At 36.5% G+C, this 21925-nt stretch overlaps 3 protein-coding genes across 3 annotated transcripts; all 3 read left to right on the top strand.

Moving 5' to 3' along the window:
- The first annotated feature begins 2289 nt into the window (after positions 1-2289).
- Positions 2290-4679, top strand: LOC110452762. The gene has a single exon (XM_021501435.1). The coding sequence runs from the start codon at positions 2384-2386 to the stop codon at positions 4001-4003; it is 1620 nt and encodes a 539-aa protein (XP_021357110.1). The 5' UTR covers positions 2290-2383; the 3' UTR covers positions 4004-4679.
- A 6283-nt stretch (positions 4680-10962) lies between these two features.
- LOC110452776 lies at positions 10963-11787 on the top strand. The gene has a single exon (XM_021501452.1). It carries the CDS (start codon positions 10963-10965, stop codon positions 11785-11787), a length of 825 nt encoding a protein of 274 aa, XP_021357127.1.
- Positions 11788-16500: 4713 nt separating this feature from the next.
- LOC110452774 lies at positions 16501-18763 on the top strand. The gene has a single exon (XM_021501451.1). The coding sequence runs from the start codon at positions 16501-16503 to the stop codon at positions 18118-18120; it is 1620 nt and encodes a 539-aa protein (XP_021357126.1). The 3' UTR covers positions 18121-18763.
- The last annotated feature ends 3162 nt before the right edge of the window (positions 18764-21925 follow it).

Below are 21925 nucleotides of genomic sequence, written 5' to 3'. Positions count from 1 at the left end.
GTAATTCACACAGGCTACACTGCTATGGATTAAAGCATACATGGGTTCTTTACAAATGTCTGGAATCCAATTAGGCTGCACTGCTATGGGTCACAACATGCAGGGGTTGTTCACATATGTCTGTTATTCATATAGGCTACACTGCTATGGGTCACAGAATACAGGGGTTCGTCACACATGTTTGTAATTCACATAGGTTACACTGCTCTGCGTCACTGCATACAGGGGTTCGTCAAATATTTCTGTAATTCACATAGGCTACACTGTTATGGGTCATAGCATACAAGGGTTCGTTACATGTTTCTGTAATTCACATAGGCTACAGTGCTATAGGTCACAGCATACAAGGGTTCGTTACATATTTCTGTAATTCACATAGGCTACACTGCTATGGGTCACAACATACAGGGGGTCTTTTCGTAAGTCTGTAATTCATATAGGCTACACTGCGATTGGTCACAGCATATATTCATATAGGCTGCACTGCTATGGATCACCGAATACAATATTTCGTTGAACATGTCTGATATTGACATAGGCTACACTGCTACGCGTCACAGCATACACTGGTTTTCACATATGTCTGTTATTCATATAGACTACACTGCTATTGGTTAAAGCATACAAGGGTTCGTTATATATGTCTGATAGTGACATAGGCTACACTGCTACGGGTCACAGCATACAGGGATTTTTCACAAATGTCTGTTATTTACATAGGCTACACTGCTTTTGGATACAGCACACAGGGGTTCGTTACATATATCTGTAATTCACACAAGCTCACTGCTATGTGTCATTGCATACGGGTTCTTTTCGTATTCTGTAATTCACATAGGCTACACTCCTATGGATCAAACATACAGGGGTTCTTTACAAATCCAATTAGGCTGCACTGCTATGGGTCACAACATTCAGGGGTTGTTCACATATGTCTGTTATTCATATAGGCTACACTGTTGTTGGTAACAGCATACAAGGATTTATCAAATATGTCTATAATTCACATAGGCTACACTGCTATGGATCACAGCATACAGGGTTTTTTCACAAATGTCTGTAATTCACATAGAATACACTGATATGTGTTACAGCATACAGGGGTTCGTTACATATATCTGTAATTTACACAAGCTCAATGCTATGTGTCAATGCATACATGGGTTCTTTTCGTATTTTGTAATTCACGTAGGCTTCACTGCTATGGGTTACAACATACAGGGGTTCAATACGTATGTCTCGAAACCACATATGCTACACTGCGATTAGTCACAGCATACATTCACATAGGCTGCACTGCTACATGTATTGGTCACAGAATACAATATTTCGTTAGACATGTCTGATATTGACACACTGTAGAATCATTTATTTTCGTGGGGTTAAAATTTCGACATTTAATTTCGCTGATTTCTGATTTCCCCTATCTATATCATACCAAATGTATGTTTTCGTGTGGATTTAATTTCGTGGATTTTTGTTATCCACGAAATAAACCGAATTTAATGTCCCACGAAAATTTAGCATTTTACAGTAGGCTACACTGCTACGGTTCACAGCATACAGGGGTTCGTCACATATCTCTGTTATTCACATAGGCTACACTGCTACGGTTCACAGCATACAGGGGTTCGTCACATATATCTGCAATTCACATAGGTTATTCTGATATTGGTAACAGCATACTTAGATCATTAACTAGGTGTGGCTAGGTGTGCTGTGATCCATATCAGTAAAGCATTTGTGAATTTCAGACATTTGTGACGAATCCGTGTGCATAAACTGTGTGTGTTACGTCAAATGGCGCTAACGGGAATTTGGCGACATTTCTGCATCATAACCGGGCTGGGTTTTTTCGGCGACCAACTCGTTATATCTAATGTACATGAATTTGGTAAAGCGATGACAAAACACAAATACATTTGATGCACCTTTAAAATTAAGTAATACATAAAGTATGCCAAAAATAATATTACAGTGCATCATACAATTTCTTCGTCCTCCAAAGACTGAATTTAATTGTAGATGTTTCCTTCTGGTGCTTATATCTATTTATATAACCTGTCTGTTATCAAACACAGTAATTAACAAAAACAGGCAAATAGTATACTTCATCACATAGTCTACACTTAACATTCTGTTTCGATAGTTATTATGTTTGGCCAAAGGGTTATGATGTTATGATAGAAAGATCTGCCATTTAGTTAGATTATTTTTGGCCTAGCGCCAGGAGTCGGGGACTTTATACTGTCTGTCGGTAAAGTCACGTGATATGACCGTAACAAGGAAGTGTATAGATAAAGTTGTAACGACATATCAAAATGATGGCATTTCACAGTTTGTAGGCAAAGTATTCCTTTAAACTCACTAAAGTACCAACATCATGGCAAGTAACAGGTCCGTACGGCGTGCCCAGGAACCCGCTACCTACACGTGTGCTTTGTGTGACAGTGAAGACGGGGTAAGATGGTACTGTAACGATTGTCAGGAGATTTTATGTGTCCGGTGTAAGGAAACCCATACACGCGGAAGGAAAACTAAAAACGATGACGTCGTGTCGATCGGGAAGGCTAACCGTCAGGGCGACAAGCCTGTACCAGAGGTATGTAAACTACATCCCGGTAAACTGTGTGATATGTTCTGCTCGGACTGCAACCTGTTGCTTTGTTCGATGTGTTTATCTAAAAATCATAAACAGCACAACTGGAAACCTTTTGAAGACGAACTGTCTGTCAAAATGGAACTTTTTAAGGAACATATGACAACGTTAGCTGATAAAATAGCAAATTTCAATAACGCGACGTCAGAGCGACATCGCGTGAACAAAACGTTCAAAGACACCATTGATACAACGAGGAAAGAGGTAAACTCACAGAGGACTAAGTTAAAGGCAGAGGTGGATTATATCGCGGAAGCAGTGCTGGCCGAGTTATCATCTTTAGAAAAAGAGGAATCACTGTTGTACAAGAAAGATATTCAACGATCGGAGAAAAATGTCGAAGAGCTGACGCGTCTGCTTGAAAAGACGGAAGTGACGGATACATCTAGTGTATCCATATTTGAAACGGAAATGTCATTGAGGAAAACTCTGCCCCTGTATGACGTTAATATGAAACATGTTTCACCAAAACATCCAAGCTTTATTACCGGAAGTATCAACCGCGTCCTGTTGACGAAAATGTTAGGTGAATTACACCACGGGAACCAGTACGAGAAGACAGACATCGACAGTATACACGTTCAGCGTCTCTCTAAGTTTACTGTTACTCAACAAAATACAATACTCGGTATATGTCCAGTCGACGGCAGCAACGCTTGGTTATCAATACACAAATACAAGGGTATGGTACTGGTCAACAGTGAGGGTGTGGTTAAAGAGACAGTTCAACTGGACTTCTGTCCGGACATGATCACCATGCACGGGACAACAGACATACTTATGACCAGTTATCATGATAGTACAGTTGTATATAAACTATCACTACACAACAAACAAGTGACAACATTTGCTGACATCAGACCACATGCCGCATACGACATCAGCATCAACAAGATGGACGAGGTGTTTGTTACTACAACTACACCAGACATGGTGATACTGAATCAGTCAGGTACGATTGTGAGGAAGATGACGTGTGGAATGGATGGGCGGTTTATTACATGTTTGTCGTCAGGAGACATTGCAGTGTCGGACTGTGATAATGTATCAATTATAACAGACAGTTCTGGTACAACCAAATATAAATGGACTGGTGAACTCAACAACGGTCAAAAGGTCGGTAGTAGGGGATTCCGTAAGATGTCACGTGACAAGTACGACAGACTGTTTGTACCGGACTACACTAACAACCAGGTGTATGTCCTACCGAGAGATAGTACACAGGCCACGTGTCTCCTGGAACAGAAATATGGAGTGAGTAGACCTAAAGCGGTGGGTGTGGACAAGTGTGGAAACGTGTGGATCGGGTGTAGAGACGGTACCGTACACGTGATGGGGCTGTAACACGAGGATATAGTACATGGTGAACATTTGACCTCGTGGTACAATACTACATTATGTAAATATCATCACAAACAATTCATCAATGTCTGATAAATACCCTCAAATATTGATTTATATTGTAGAGACATTCGAACGATTGATCAATTGGTGTAAATGACATGTGAAAAACATTTTAAAGTCATAAGGTTTTTTAACCGACATTGCCTGAGCATGAAACTGATCGACGAATTAACTAGTGAGCTGCACTGAAGGTTTCGTTTTATTTATTTAGTTTTCAAGGATTTATTTTGAAATATTTCATGTCATCTTAAGGTAAAGATCCAGTACCATCAAGTTAAAATATATTATTACAATTTGTACAAGGATGAAATATTTCTTGAAGACATTTTTGCGCCACGTAATTAATTATATGCACAGATGAAGAGGTAGTTAGAGAGAAGGGGGAGAGAGAAAGAATCAGACAGAAAAACACTTTATCAATATTTAAGAGTGTGCTGCATGAAATTATCTGCATTAAGTTTTGTAACTCGAAAAGTTCGTTTCCAAATAATACAAATATCCAGTTACATACTATTAAACGGTATTATGTTTGTACACTGTACATTATTTCTTTTTTTCTATTCATGTAGAAAACACAATTAAAGTTGAAACTCTAAATAAAGTCTTTTTATTTGTATTACTGCTGTGTCTTTGTATTGTTTGTTATTTATTTTAGGGTAGCAATTAGTTAAATTCCATTATCACCACTATTACTGTTGTAAATGTTTGCTTTCATTTCCATCCAAGAAATTAGCACCGAAATTGGAGTCCAATTTAAGGGACGAAAAGTCTATGAAAATAAGAGATTCCTACGTAGACAGGGAAGTAACTCGAAGCTATAAAATAAGAGATTCCTACGTAGACAGAGAAGTAATATGACGCTATAAAATAAGAGATTCCTACGTAGACAGGGAAGTTATATGACGCTATAAAATAAGAGATTCCTACGTAGACAGGGAAGTAATATGACGCTATAAAATAAGAGATTCCTACGTAGACAGAGAAGTAACTCGAAGCTATTAAATAGGAGATTCCTACGTAGACAGGGAAGTAACTCGAAGCTATAAAATAGGAGATTCCTACGTAGACAGAGAAGCAACTCGAAGCTATAAAATAGGAGATTCCTACGTACACAGAGAAGTACCTCGAAGCTATAAAATAAGAGATTCCTACGTAGACAGAGAAGGAACTCGAAGCTATAAAATAGGAGATTCCTACGTACACAGAGAAGTACCTCGAAGCTATAAAATAAGAGATTCCTACATAGACAGGGAAGTAATATGACGCTATAAAGTAAGAGATTCCTACGTAGACAGAGAAGGAACTCGAAGCTATAAAATAGGAGACTCCTACGTAGACAGAGAAGTAACACGAAGCTAAAAAATAGGAGATTACTACGTAGACAGAGAAGTAACTCGCAGCTATAAAATAGGAGATTCCTACGCAGACAGAGAAGTAACTCGAAGCTATAAAATAAGAGATTCCTACGTAGACAGGGAAGTAACTAAAATCAATCTGCTTGCTTCATCTGCACTCTATATAAAGGTTTTTCTTAATGTTTCAGATTTTATTATCTGCCCTTCTCTTCTATCCCTTCACTCCATACTTTATCCCTTTTACTCATTTTCCTTTCTTTTCTTCCTCTGCTGGATAACCGAACTACTCGTTAAACCTATCAATCAATCAATCAATCAATCAAAATGTTCAGTTCGTATATCAGTGTTCTTTTTGCCTAATTTTATTTTTATTTTATTTTATTTTCTTTTCCTCTCCTGTCCTGATTATTCAAAACATAATGCTTCCTACTTGAATATATACTCTTTTCGAGAATGTCATTGTGGTATTTGTGAAATCCACTAAATATCGCACATGTGTATCAATGCGCCATCTTCTGTCCTAAGCTGCTTCAATATTTGATGGAAAGTGTGTGTGTGTGGGGGGGGGGGGGGGGGGCAATGATGTGATGCATCACAAATTCTCTTAGTTGAAGTGAATTTCAAAACAAATGTTATTGTCTTTTTTTCTATTTTAGTGTCATAGAACGCACGATCGTTCTACGATTTGTCTGCGATTCCAACATTTTTCAGTCGCAGCTGGTTTGTATCCTGGTCGCAGGACTGATTATGCATCTAAAGCGATTATTTAATAAGCGAAACTTCCGTGATCTGAAACAATTGAGGAAAGAACTTATAATCAACATTCTTGTTAGTTTACTGACGGATTAGACAGACAAGAAACTACACGAAAAACTAGAAATTAAGTCATGAGTATTTAATTTCCCGCCTTTTTGTCAATATTTGTAATAGAATTGTTTACGCCTTTGGTATGTGGACGTCCTATGTAAACTATCTATCGTCTCGGAAAGCGAACCAATAATAACTAGCCAACGAAATTAAAAGTGTGAGCACGAGCTTTCCAGTTTAAAAGTCGAAACATCATCATACCTTGTCTTTTGGGAGGCCCCCTCGATACTCTTGGAGTTACGCTCACTTACGATCTCTGCAGCCGTGGAATATGTCATAGTGGAATTTAAAGCACGAAGGTAGCTGTTGGATTTGTCTCAATTTTCCCGTTACGTTGCCGCATGACCATTTTGATGTATATCAAAGGCTCAGACTAATATATTTTAAAAAAAAAAAAAAAAAAAAAAAAACATTTTTTGACTTAAATGGTGTTCTATCCTTTCTACATATAAATGAAGAATAGGAGAAGAGATTTTGAGGTTACTTTAACTTGTGTCCAGCCTTTGTTGTATAATTTGTAGCAGTTAAATTTGTTAAAATCAAGTCGATGCTTTCCAAGAGAAATGAATCTTATTATTGATGTATTCATAAAAATAGTTATTGTGTAGTTAAGACTCCCATGAAAAAAATAACGAATCTGTTTATATAATTACAAGGCGAAGGCCATGTTCATGTAGATATCTTTAATACCATCAAACAAAGCCGTACTAAATAACAAATAAATGAGATCTTTCACAAAACAGACATTACAGACAAGCGGACTGACTTGATGGACATATGGAAGAAAATGACATTGCATTTTAGTTAGTGTTGTCGATGCTTAGCTGATAAAACGGTTACTTTGTCGGTAGACCACGAACATTTTCAATTGTAGAATGTTCGGGCATTTATTTACCCCTTTAGGGAGCCTCATGTTTCTCCGGCTTACGCCAACAAAATATCTTTAGCTGCTACCAAAATTGGATAGTTTTGTAATAAAAAAGGTGTTCAGACTGACATGTTAGTGTTGTTTTTGTACTCTATTGTAAAGATTGACAAAGAGAAAACGCCAGCGCCATAGAAAAACAGGACCGATTTTAAAAGGAAGCCAGAATACAAAGCGTTTACATGCGAGATATAAAGATGATATGAAGAGTACACTATTGATTGAGCAAGCATGTAATAAAACGTTAGTCGATCAAACTTTGTTATAAAGAACGATACTATCACATATGATTTCGAGTACTGATAACTGTAATTGAATCCCGCCTTACTGTATTCCGACATGTCTTGCCCATTAAATATACTTACTGAGGTTACATTTAACTACTTCCTGGGTTAAGCTTAAATACGCGAGTAAGCTATCATGCTAATTGATATACGTTTAAAATGGGGCACTTGCTAAACATATAACGTATTGTCGTTGTTTATTGTTTGATTACAAAATTGACCGAATAAACACCTCTTTACTTGTTTGACTTAAAGGGGTTGGTCGGGGGAAAAAATGTCATATTTGCTAAAATGGCATACACATGTTTAAAATACCTTCTTATGAAATATACCGATTCAAATTTTGCTGAAATTCACTCCCTAAGAGCAAAAATTATAATTATATTAAAGAAATCCTAAATCGTTACCTGACAGTCTAAAACTCTCAATTGACCATGATCAGTGATATAATTTTACCGCATGCGCGTCATCAACAAGGCCAAATGTAAACATCGCGGCGATAGAAAAAGATGCATGCAAAAGTCATGACAGGCACGAGGTATCAATACCGTTATATATAACAACAACATATAGGTAGGAATACTACACTTGCATCATACATGACTTTTGAAAACAAATATTTACGTATAGTATTGCTGTCTTGTCCGCTAGTTGAGTCCGACATGCCTGATAGACGGCGTGCTATTGTTGTTATCTTCACTGCCAACAACTGGACATTGCAAGCAGATATCGACCATCATATTGCCGTGGTATAACATTTGGAAGGCCAGAGAACGCATTTAGACCCATTTATTTTATTTTGGAATTTTTTTCCCCGACCAGCCCCTTTTACATGAAAGCAATAAAATAGAACCATTTCCATAAACATATTTTAGGGTATAAGTGCAGGAAAGGAGGGGGGTTGGGGGGGTTGACAACTTTTTGTAATATGGGACTCCGAATTGAGAGGCTGACGCTCACTTTACCTGTGTTGTTGCTTGTCAGATAATCAAAACTTGGAACGTTAAGACAACACATCGAACACTTTTACAAGAATTATGATTTTTTACTTACAAAAACCATGTGTTCTACTGAACCGGGATAAAAACATTGGATGTATAATTGAGTTGGTAACAACCGGAAGCGTACACTTTATCCATATCATACTGTATTAATGTTTGGTACGTGTGAATTTTTTATGTATTACATTATAGTAATTAGACGTATGTCCGTGGTATATAATAATGTGTTTACAGTTCGTCTTAGTTTTATACAGTAAAAAGATGAATACAATTGATCAGGCTATTAATGTGTGATAATTAACTAATAAACTGACCTTGTCCTTGTTATCTATAAAAAAAAAACTATATTTAATTATAATGACTAAATGATTTATGAAGAAGTTGCATAGTCAGTAAGAAAAGGATTAAAAGGAGGAAATGAATAGCTTCATGCATTTATATTCAAGTATCTATGCTTACGGAAATAAGTAGAGAAGAATGTATGTACGAGTGACTGTTTAAAGTTGAAAAGAAGAAAAAGATCAAGGACGAAAGGAATGTAAGTAGCATTTGCATGTACCGCTACGTATCGATGTAAAATGTTAGAACGATGTAGAAATTGTAGGAATACATTGATATACATGTATTCATGTGAATATACATTTATGCATGTATGTGTGCGTGTAAAAATGTGAATACATGTGTGAGTGTATGTATGTATGATAGAATGGAGAAAATGTACATTGAATGAGAATCCTATTGTGCTAGGACACTATACTTGTACGATTGTTGAAACCCGGGTCATGGAAAATTAAAATTAGTATTACCTATAAAAAAAAACTAAAAAAACCTCGACTGCTAGGGTAGTGCAACATCTGTATTGAAAGAGTGTTCAGTACAAGATCTTGTATTTCATGGGCTGACAATCGCCTTTATCCCTTTCGTTATATTCAACAGGTGTGTGATAAATCAGGTTATTAAGTAAATATATTATATCATATAAATATCAACTCCATATTATAAATATAGAAATCGTGTATCTTTGATACAATTTTGGGGCAGAACTTTTATTAGCCACCAGAAATTTATCAGACAATTACCCCGGTCAAACACCCAAACCATACATCTCTGATATCATTTCGCCACTGACAGATATGTTCTATATTACAGTCTTCGGTTGTTTCACCGGATCAATCACAACGAATAGTAATCCATTCTCTCCTCCTCCTAAAAATTCGAGTAACCAAAACAAAAGTTGTGTCTTACAGAGTTGCCAATTTCCACATATTTGTTACAGAGACAAGCAATCATTATGTCGGTGTAATTAAAGTATAGTTATGTATTCGCGTATATATAAGGTCGACGCCTCACAAATAGGGATGGTTCATGATTTTAACAATTCGGAAAATAGCCAAGGTTATCTTATAGTTCCGTATCCCTTATACTAAGTATAACTTACACCGAACATCCACCTTCAACATAACGTGGACTCACTGTATAGATCTGAAAGCATCAAGCAATTTACGAATTTTCATAACGGTAATAAATGGTTGTTATTTATCACCACTCGCAAATCCAACTAATCTTTTATATGTTTTTATAAGAAGTTGAATTTCAAAATCGTATTTAAAACTCATAAATGTAAGACAAACTTATTCGCAAGCTAAGAATGCTTTTGAATTTTGTTCTCGGAGTACCAGCAGTACAGTAACAGTGTTGACCTTGGCTGTCTCATCTGCAATGAGAGGGATCTAAGCTAGAAATGAAGTGTAAATGATCAAAAATGGCATTGCTGGTGATGAAAGAGCTATAGTCCATCAACTCATCTTCAACATTACTGTTCTAATTTGGGAGTGAGTTTTTATCAAAGGACCAGTGTAAAATCCGTTGCATCGTAGTTATTTGATTAAACTTCCTTTCTGAGTTGTTTACTTTTGATGAAACTAGGTGTTGGTGGTGTTCGTTAGGCAATACAATTTTGGTTCGCCTGGTGATGGGGCCATTGTTCTACGAGTAGATGGAAGAGAATTGGACTATGATGACAGATTAATGGAACTGGTGTCCGGGGCTCAAATGAGTTTGGACATTGAGGTTACCACACAAAGGTAAGGTGTCACATTTACCTTCGGGAATGAAATTTTCAATTTGAAAATAAAGAGAGTGCTATGACTGTGAATGACACCTACTCCCTTTTACAAGAATGATCAAGACAAGCAGGACGGTGGTCACAATCAACTGCTTCCGTAAGTATGCTACACATTTGGAAATATCATAAACTCCTTTTTCAAGGTGATTGAACAAAAATGTCGAAGAGCTGACGCGTCTGCTTAAAAAGGCGGAACTGACAGATACATCTAGTGTATCCATATTTGAAACGGAAATATTATTGAGGACAACTCTGCCTCTGTATGACGTTAAGGTGAAACATGTCTCACCAAAACAACCAAGCTTTGTTCTCGGAAATATCAACCGCATCCTGTTGACGAAAATGTTAGGTGAATTACACCACGGGGACCAGTACGAGAAGACAGACATCGACAGTAAACACGTTCAGCGTCTCTCTAAGTTTACTGTTTCGCAACAAAATCAAATATTGGATATAAGTCAAGTCGACGACAGTCACGCGTGGTTATCAATACACGAATACCAGGGTCTGGTACTGATCAACAGGGAGGGTGTGGTCAAAGAGGCAGTAAAACTTGACTTTTGTCCGCACAGAATCACCATGGTCGAGACAACAGACATACTTATGACCAGTAACCCAGTAAATACATTTGTATATAAACTATCACTACCTAACAAACAAGTGACAACATTTGCTGACATCAGACCACATAGAGCATACGACATCAGTATCAACGAGAAGGATGAGGTGTTAGTTAGTACAAACACACCAGACATAGTGGTACTGAATCATGCAGGTACGATTGTGAGGAAGGTACCGTGTGGAATGGATGGGCGGTGTATTACATGTTTGTCGTCAGGAGACATTGCAGTGTCGGACTTAAATAATGTATCAATCGTACCAGACAGTTCTGGTACAACCAAATATAAATGGACTGGTGAACTCAACAACGGTCAAAAAGTTGGTAGTAGGGACATATGTACGATGCCACGTGACAAGTACGACAGACTGTTTGTACCAAATGTCACTAACAGTCAGATGTATGTCCTACCGAGAGATAGTACACAGGCCTCGTGTCTCCTGGATCAGAAACGTGGAGTGACCAAACCTACATCGGTGGGTGTGGACACATGTGGGAAAGTGTGGATCGGATGTGTGGACGGTACCGTACACGTGATCCGACTGTAACATGAGGATATAGTACATGGTGAACATTTGACCTCGTGGTACAATACTGCATTATGTAAATATCATCACAAACAATTCATCAATGTCTGAAAAATACCCTCAAATATCGATTCATATTTTAGAATAATTCGAACAATTGATCAATTGGTGTAAATGACATATTTGAAAAACATTTTAAAGTTATATAAGGATTTTGAACCGACAATGCCTGAGCATGGAACTGATCAATCAATGATAGTGAGCTGCGCTGAGGGTTTTGTTTTATCTATATGTGGGATTAGGTATTGTTTTTATTTACTCAGTTAATAAAGATTTATTTTGAAATATTTCATGTCATCTTAAGGTAAAGATCGAGTACCATAATGTTAAAATATCTTATTATGATTGTCATAATGATGAAATGTTTGTTTAAAACATTTTTGCGACACGTAATTAATTATAGGCATATATGAAGAGATAGTTAGAGAGAAAAGAATCAGACAGACAGACAGACAGACAGACAGACAGACACTTTGTCAATATTTAAGAACGTGCTATATAAAACATCTTCATTACGGTTTTTTTACTCGAAAAGTTCGTTTCCAAACAATACAAACATCTAAATACAAGGTGTTCAATGGATTTAGATTTGTATATACTTTTCTTATTCTCTGTTCATGTATAAAACTAACTAAACTGTGAAGCTCTAAATAAAGTATTTGTATAGGTATTAGGTCTTTGTTTTCTTTGCAATTCATTAAAAAGAAAGGGTACCAATGAGTTAAATTCCATTATTTCCGCTGATAATGTTGTGAATATTTATTTTTAAAGAAGTATTTATTAAAAATATATGTGATGATGCATTTTACAGAACTATAGTTGTGTGAAAATTGAGTGTTTTGAAAATCGGAATGAAAAGGGGGAACAGAAGTACTGCAGAATTCGAACTCATGACTATTATACTGCCAAGCCTACGCCAATACTTTCGTCTAAAGAATAGCTCCGAAGTTAGAATCCAATTTAAGGGCCACAAAGTCTATGAAAATGAAGAGAGCACTAAACGGTTCAAAGGTAGACAGGGGAAGTAACTCTGGGCTACAAAATCCATCTGCTTGGTCCATCTTCTATATATAACGGATATTACTTCAAGTCAAACAAACTTAGTGGAAGGTTCTTTGGGATCATAACTGTTTATACCGTTTATCAACCATGGAAATATCATGGTGAAATATAAGGCACAAATGTAGCTGTTTGATTGACTAGCGTACTTGTATCATTTAGAAAATAGCAGAGACTTTAATTTTGTCATGACATATTTCAGTGAACGAACCCCCTGGAATATCAATGCCATATTGTTAGGGAGGAAACCGTTCACATAAATGACTTGTTGTCAAAAATCCAAATCCAACAAAGTGAACTTTTTATAAAATTATTTGAAAATCAACTGAAAATAACATTTCGATAGAAAGGTAAATATATATCTTTTTGACTTCCTTTATGCTTAATCATTTTTACGCATACCAACAACCCTGGCATGGTGTACTACCACTTCGTGTTGTGTAATTATATTTAGATTTAAAGGGGACGAAAATGTAACGACAACAAATAACTCCAGCCATTCAATTTTCCAACCTTTTATTCGACTGCGTTGTAATTAATTCTTAAATGACTGGTATCAAACCCGGTTGTGTAACTGGAATAAGAGGAGAATAAATGACTGGTAACAAACCCGGTTCTGTAACTGAAATAAGAGGGGAATGACTGGTATCAAACACTGTTGTGTTACTGTTATAAGAGGGAAGTTTTGTAGGTTACAATAACTTATGTCCAGTCTTTGATGTATACTCATTAACAATAAAATGTGTTTTTAAAAAGTCAAATCAGATTTACAATCAATTTGGTGCTCTAAATTCTTGATGAGAAATGAATAAGATGCTGTTTTGTTCATCACATATGTTTTGCGTAATTAAGACACCCATGAAATACTTATATATCCGACTTTATGTAGAGATTTTAAATGCCATCAAGCAGGGTCGTACTAAATCACATATCAAGGCGATCTGTCAAAAGCAGACATTACAGACAAGCGGACAGACGTGATGCCGACATATGGACGAAAACGACGTTGTTTTTAGTTTAGGTTGTCAACTGTTATCCGGTTAACTAAATAGTCGGATATTTATTTAACCCTTTGGGGAGCTCTATGCTTCCCTGTTTTAGACCTACAAATTATCCATAGCTGCGACCAAAAAGGATAGTTTTGTCATAAGAACAGTGTTCACGGTGACATGCTAGAGCTGTTTTTGTACTCTATTGTACAGATTGACAAAGATATCCCTACAGCACCATAGTAATACCGATTTTTTTTAAAGGAAGCCAGAATACACAGTTGTGAAATATAAACTATTAAAGGTACATGTTGAACGCACTTTTACATGCTAGATGTATGACGAGTTCACACTTGAATGAGCAAGCATGTATTGAAACGTTTGTCTTGCCCATTAAATAAACTAACTAAGGTTACATGTAATTATTTCCTTGGTTTAGTTTAAAAACGCGATTAAACTATCATGCTATTTTATTGATATAAATGTACGATGTGATGTAAATACGTTTTAAATAGAACACTTGCTAAACATATAACGTATTGTCGTTGTTTATTGTTTGATTCCAAAATACACCAAATTACCTATAGTTACATTTGTTTAAGTTGTGTGAGGAAACCTAAAATGGAGTACTTTTATTTTGTTTGATGTGGCATTTTACTTTTACAATACAAATAAATGGTACCTATTCGAACTTTTCGTTTAAAACAAATGTGTATTTTGCTGCATGTTTATCGTCAGGAGTGGTTGCAATGTCGGCATGGTATAATATATCAATCATAGTTCACAGTTCAAGTATAACTAAATATAAATCAATTGGTGGACTCAACAATCGCCAAAAGGTTCGTAGTAGGAGTAGCCATAAAATATCATCTGACAAGTACGACAGAGTCTGTGTACGAGAGCTGAGGAACAACCAGGTGTATGTCCTTTACCAGAGACAGGGATTGGTTACCCCTGAAAGAGTGGGTGTGGACACGTGTGGATCGATTGTCACGACGGTACCTGAACCAATAACATCAATAGGTAGGGCTATGTAACTACTGACTATTACATCCTTCCTATTTACCTGTACCAATAATGTTAATAGCTAGGGCTATGTATCTACTGATTATGACATCCTTCCTATTTTCAAAATTGAAACAGAGGTATTGGTGTGCATACCATGGTGATCACATATCATGTTTGTATATGACGTTCGCCCTAACTCCTTAAAGCATGCAAACATCGGGTGGTCGGGGGTGCAGTGGATTATACATTCTTCTTTTTTAATAAAAGCACTCTAGTTTCCTCCCAAATTGAGACCCCTGCGCGCTTACATCAGGTCCAAAAAGATAGTAAAATATGAGTTTCAATTAATTGTTTTATACTTATTGTAATATGAATAACGTTTTATAGCATAATGAAAAACATCAAGTATCCTGACTATCCGCTCCTGGCATCATGGAGGAAGGGATCATATGTGTAGTCCCCTGTCATCTCTGACAGAGTAAGCGTCCACAGCTACCACACTGTTTTGTGAGTGTGCTTCTCCGACCGAGGCGGTACGTTTTCTTTATAAAGTCGAGTCATATTTATCATGGGTCGAAATATACAAAACCCATCAACAATTTTCATATTGACATTATGTATATTAAAAAAGTAAAATACACAAATATTATTGAGTCACAAGTAACAGTCATTACACGAAAACTCGAATATACATATGTATAACAAACAGATGTTGTAGTGGGGTTGAAAACAATTCAAAACACTCAAGTGTCAACTTTACAGTAACGATTCTTTATTTTAGGGGGTTAGAAATGTTCTTTGTTCAAACAGGGTATATATAGTATAAATAATAATGCAGTAGTATTTACGCTTTCCGAAACTTAGTAGATGAACATAAGTCATCACAACTGTGTGATATCGTGGATCTTAAGTGAAAAGTGGGGCAGAAAGTTAAAATTAACAAGCATCTGTATCATTGTACAGGGGTTGTGACATATGTCTGAAATAAACATTGGCTACACTGCTATGAGTCACATCAAACTAAGATAATTAATTAGTTGTGCCTTGATGTGCTTTGATTCAACAGTAAATCATTTGTTAATTTTAGACATTTGTGACGAACCCCTGTGCATAAACTGTTTTGTGACGTCAAATGACGTTAACGGGAATTTCGTGCCACTTCTGTACTGTTACCGGGCTAGTTTGGCGGCGACCAGCTCGTTATATGTAATATACATGAGATGAACGTAACACAAATAAATGTGATACACCTTTAACATTAAGTAATGCATAAAATTTGCCAAAAAGATTATTGCCTCATACAGCTTCTTCATCATATGTATTCAGCACTAGTCGTTTTCTTTTGAAAGTCTAAATGTTTGGTCGAAGGGACACAGTTCAAGAACAAATCACAACTTAAATGTATGTCTAATACACACATGTAATGATGGTAACGTATGATAGCAAGATCTGCCTTTAAGTTAGATTATTTTGGCCTAGCGCCAGGAGTCCGGGACATTATACTGTCTGTCGGTCAAGTCACGTGGTATAACCGTAACAAGGAAGTGTATAGTTATAGTTGTACCGACCCAGAAACAAATGGTAGTATTTCACTGTTTGTGTGTTAAGTACCAACACCATGGCAAGTAACAGATCCGTACGGCGTGCCCAAGAACCCGTTACTTACACATGTGCTTTGTGTGACAGTGAAGACGGGGTAAGATGGTACTGTAACGATTGTCAGGAGAATTTATGTGACCGGTGTAAGGAAACCCATACACGCGGAAGAAAAACTAAAAACGATGACGTCGTGTCGATAGGGAAGGCTAACCGTAAGGGTGACAAGCCTGTGCCAGAGGTATGTAAACTACATCCCGGTAAACTGTGTGATATGTTCTGCTCAGACTGCAACGAATTGATTTGTTCGATATGTTTATCTAAAACTCATAAACAGCACAACTGGAAACCTTTTGAAGACGAACTGTCTGTTAAAAAGGAACATTTTAAGGAACATATGACAACGTTAGCTGATAAAATAGCAAATTTCAAGGCCGAGACGTCCAAGCGACATTGCGTGAACAAAACGTTCAAAGACAACATTGATACAACGAGGAAAGAGGTAAACTCACAGAGGACTAAGTTAAAGGCAGAAGTAGATTATATCGCGGAAGCAGTGCTAGCCGAGTTAGCATCTTTGGAAAAAGAGGAATCACTGCTGTACAAGAAAGATATTCAACGATCGGAGAAAAATGTCGAAGAGCTGACGCGTCTGCTTGAACAGGCGGAAATGACGGATACATCTAGTGTATCCATATTTGAAACGGAAATGTCATTGAGGGAAACTCTGCCCCTGTATGACTTTAAGATGAAACATGTTTCACCAAAACAACCAAGCTTTGTTCTCGGAAATATCAACCGCATCCTGTTGACGAAAATGTTAGGTGAATTACACCACGGGGACCAGTACGAGAAGACAGACATCGACAGTAAACACGTTCAACGTCTCTCTAAGTTTACTGTTTCTCAGCAAAATCAAATATTGGATATAAGTCCAGTCGACGATAGTCACGCGTGGTTATCAATACATGAATACGAGGGTCTGGTACTGATCAACAGTGAGGCTGTGGCCAAAGAGACAGTTAAACTGGACTTCTGTCCGCACAAAACCAACATTGTCGGGACAAAAGACATACTTATGACCATTGATCCATTTAGTACATTTGTATATAAACTATCACTACACAACAAACAAGTGACAACATTTGCTGACATTAGACCACATAAAGCATACGACATCAGCATCGGGGAGAGGGACGAGGTGTTTGTTAATACAAACACAGCAGACATAGTGGTACTGAATCAGACAGGTACGATTGTGAGGAAGGTGACGTGTGGAATGAAGGCGTGGTGTATAACATGTTTGTCGTCAGGAGACATTGCAGTGTCGGACTATGATAATGTATCAATCATAACAGACAGATCCGGTACAACCAAATATAAATGGTCTGGTGAACTCAACAACGGCCAGCAGATTGGTAGTAGGGACATCCGTAATATGTCACGTGACAAGTACGACAGACTATTTGTACCGGACTACACTAACAACCAGGTGTATGTCCTACCTAGAGATAGTACACAGGCCACGTGTCTCCTGGATCAGAAACATGGAGTGATCAGCCCTATAGCGGTGGGTGTGGACACGTGCGGGAACGTGTGGATCGGGTGTGAGGACGGTACCGTACACGTCATGAGACTGTAACATGAGGAAAGAGTACATGATAAACACTTGACCTCGTCGTACAATACTACATTATGTAAATATCATCACAAACAATTCATCAATGTCTAATAAACACTCTCAAATATCGATTCATTTTGTAGAGACATTTGAACAATTGATCAATTGGTGTTTATGACATTTTAAAGTCATATGGTTTTTGAACCGACAATGCCTGATCATTGAACTGATCAACGAATTAACTAGTGAACTGCACTGACGGTTTCGTTTTATTTATTTAATTAGTTTTCAAGGATTTATTTTGAAATATTTCATGTCATCTTAAGGAAAATTTCCAGTACCATCAAGTTCAAATATATTATTACAATTTGTGCAATGATGAAATATTTCTTGAAGACATTTTTGCGCCACGTAATTAATCATATGCACACATTAAGAGGTAGTTAAAGAGAAGGGGGAGAGAGAGAGAATCAGACAGAAAAACACTATCAATATTTAAGAGTGTGTTGCATGAAATTATCTGCATTAAGTTTTGTAACTCAAAAAGTTCGTTTCCAAAAAATAAAAACATCCAATTACATACTTTTAAATGGTATTATATTTGCACATTATTTATGATTTTCTATTCATGCAGAAAACACAATTAAAAAAATTAAAAATGAAACTCTAAATAGTCATTTTAATAGCTCACAGGGACCAAAAGGCCATGCGAATGTGAGCTTATGCCGCACTGCAGCGTCCGTTGTCCGTCTGTCCGTCAACTTTTTCTCTGAGCGACTTCTTCTGAAGAACTTGATGACTTAGTGTTATGATATTTGACCTACTTTCAAGGTCACAGGGGTCAAATATGTTAAAAACTTTAACAATATTCCTCTCAAGCCCCATAAGGTCCAGGGTCATAATATGTTGCAAGTCGATACTTAGGATGGAGTGCTATAATGTTTCCTCTTAAACAATATTCTTCTCAAGTTCTATAAGGCATAGGATCATGCTATTTTGCCAGTAGGTACCTAGGAATGGAGTGCTAAAATGTTACCCCATTAAAATGACATTGACCTACTTTCAAGGTCACAGCGGTTCAATATGTCAATTGCTTCAAACCACTTCTCCTGAAGAACTAAAAGGTATGGAATCTTCATATTTGGATTCCTGGGATAGAGCTCACTAAAGATTGCAAATGAAAATGACCTCAACCTATTTTAAAGGTCACAGAGGTCAACAACATATCAAACAATTTGTTCTAAAGAACCAAAAGGAATGGATTCATAGGTTAGATTGGTAGCCTTTTTTGGGATAGAGCTTATAACGTTTGAGAAGGAGAATGACATTGACCTACTTACAAGGTCACAGGGGAAAATATGTCAAACTACTTCTGAAAAAAAACCAAAATGCATAGAATCTTATAATATTATTTAGCTGGTAGTTTCACCAGATAGAACCGACAAAGTTTGCGAGGGAAATGTTTGTAGTGCAATATAATATTTGATGAGAATAGTTTGCTTTGGCTGCTTAAGTATTCAGGTGAGCGATACAGGCCCTCTGGACCTCTTGTTTGTATTACTGCTGTGTCTTTGTATTGTTTGTTATTTATTTGAGGGCAGCAATTAGTTGAATTCCATTATTACCACTGTTACTGTTATTTGCTTGTAAATGAAATATTCCACTACGGTAATACTTCCATCCAAGAAATTAGTACCGAAATTGGAGTCCAATTTATGGGACGAAAAGTCTATGAAAATAAGAGATTCCTACGTAGACAGGGAAGTAACTCGAAGCTATAAAATAATTCTGCTTGCTTCATCTTCACTATATATAAAGATTTTTTCTGAATGTTCAGTTCGTATATCAGTGTTAATTTTGCCTAATATTATTTTTATTGTATTTTATCTTATTTTCCTTTCCTGTCCGAATTATTCCTAATTGAATAAATATTTCTTTTCGAGAATGACGTCGTGATATTTGTAAAATCCACTAAATATCTCACATGTGTATCAATGCGCCATCTCCTATCCTAAGCAGCTTCAATATTTGATGGAAACGGGGGGGAGGGGAGGGATGTGGTGCATCACAAATTCTCTTAGTTGAAGTGAATATCAAAACAAATGTTATTGTGTTTTGTTCCGTTTTAGTGTCATAGAACGCACGATCTTTCTACGATTTAACTGCGATTCCAACATTTTTCACTCGCCGCTGCTAGATCGTATCCTGGTGGCAGGCCCGGTGCGACTGATTATGCATTTAAAGCGATTATTCAATAAGCGAAAAATCCGTGAACTGAAAAAAATGAGGGAAGAACTCATGATCAACATTCCTGTTAGTTTACTGACGGATTTGACAGACAAGAAACTACACGAAAAACTAGAAATTAAGTCATGAGTATTTAGATTTCCCGCCTTTTTGTCCATATTTGTAATAGAATTGCTTACGCCTTTGGTATGTGGACGTTATATGTAAACTATCAATCGTCTCGGAAAGCAAACCAATAATAACTAGCCAACGAAATTAAAAGCGTAAGTTTTCCAGTTTAACGGTCGAAACATCATAATACGTTGTCTTTTGGGAGGCCCCCTCGATACTCCAGGAGTCACGCTCACTTACGATCTCTGCAGCCGTGGAATATGTTGTAGTGAAAACTTAAGTACGCAGGTAGCTGTTGGATTGGTCTCATGTAAACAAAAGTAAAACTTAGAGGATTAGAGGGGCAGCACCCGACGTCAATTCATTCAGAAGGTTGCACGTACGGAGACTTCGATGTTGTCATGACATATTCCAGGGAACTTAACACCTTGAGTGTCGAAGCTATATTTGCAAGGAAACCGTTGACATAAATGATTTGTTGGGGTTTTTTAAATCCATAATTCCTACAAAAACTTTTTTTTATTTATTGATTTGCAAATCAACTTTTAAAACAAAAGTCAACTCGACTGCGTTTTAATTTATTTATGATTTCTAAATGACTGGTATCAAACCCTGTAGTGTGCCTAGCATAGGAGATGATTTTGTAGGTTACTATAACTTGTGTCCAGTCTTTGCTGTGTAATTTGTAACAGTTACAATTGTTAAAATTAAGTCGATGCTCTAAAGCCCTCTACGGGAAATGAATCTTATTGTTGATGTGTTCATTTTGCGTAATTAAGACTCCCATGAATTACTAGAATATCTGAATAAAATAACGAATCTATGTATATAATTACAAGGCAAAGGCCATGTTTATGTAGATATCTTTAATACCATAAAGCAAAGCCGTACTAAATCAATGAGATCTTTCACAAAACAGACATTACAGTCAAGCGGACAGACGAAAATGACATTGTGTTTTAATAGTAATATTTTAACATGATAAAATATCATAAATTGCTATCACTCACAAATAGTTTAACTCTCACTCTAATACATTATACAATATACAAGGACATTAATTCCATGTTGACTGTTTTATTAAAGGTTGAAAAAAAATAAAAATATCATCACTTAATATAAATAGACTGTAAATTAACGAATACAACAATAACCAGATATATGTACAGGCATGACTTATAGGAATAATATTCGATGGTTGAACAGGTAAAAAAAATATAAAACTAATATCACTTTGTGATGTTTTGCTTGTTTGGATATGTTGTAATATCATAAATTAATATCGTTTTTCTTATGTTATAATATACAGGCAATAGTTATTGATGGCTGAACATGTTTAAAAGTCAACAAAGATCGCTTTCTGAAGTTTGGATATGTAGTAATATCATAAATTTACATCGTTTTTCTTATCTTATAATATACAGGCAATAGTTATTGATGGTTGAACATGTTTTAAAAGTCAACAAAT

Source organism: Mizuhopecten yessoensis, unplaced genomic scaffold, assembly GCF_002113885.1.
Source record: "Mizuhopecten yessoensis strain PY_sf001 unplaced genomic scaffold, ASM211388v2 scaffold6863, whole genome shotgun sequence".
Taxonomy (NCBI): domain Eukaryota; kingdom Metazoa; phylum Mollusca; class Bivalvia; order Pectinida; family Pectinidae; genus Mizuhopecten; species Mizuhopecten yessoensis.
Note: the sequence above shows the minus strand (reverse complement) of the source record. Positions and strands in the feature narration are given on the sequence as shown.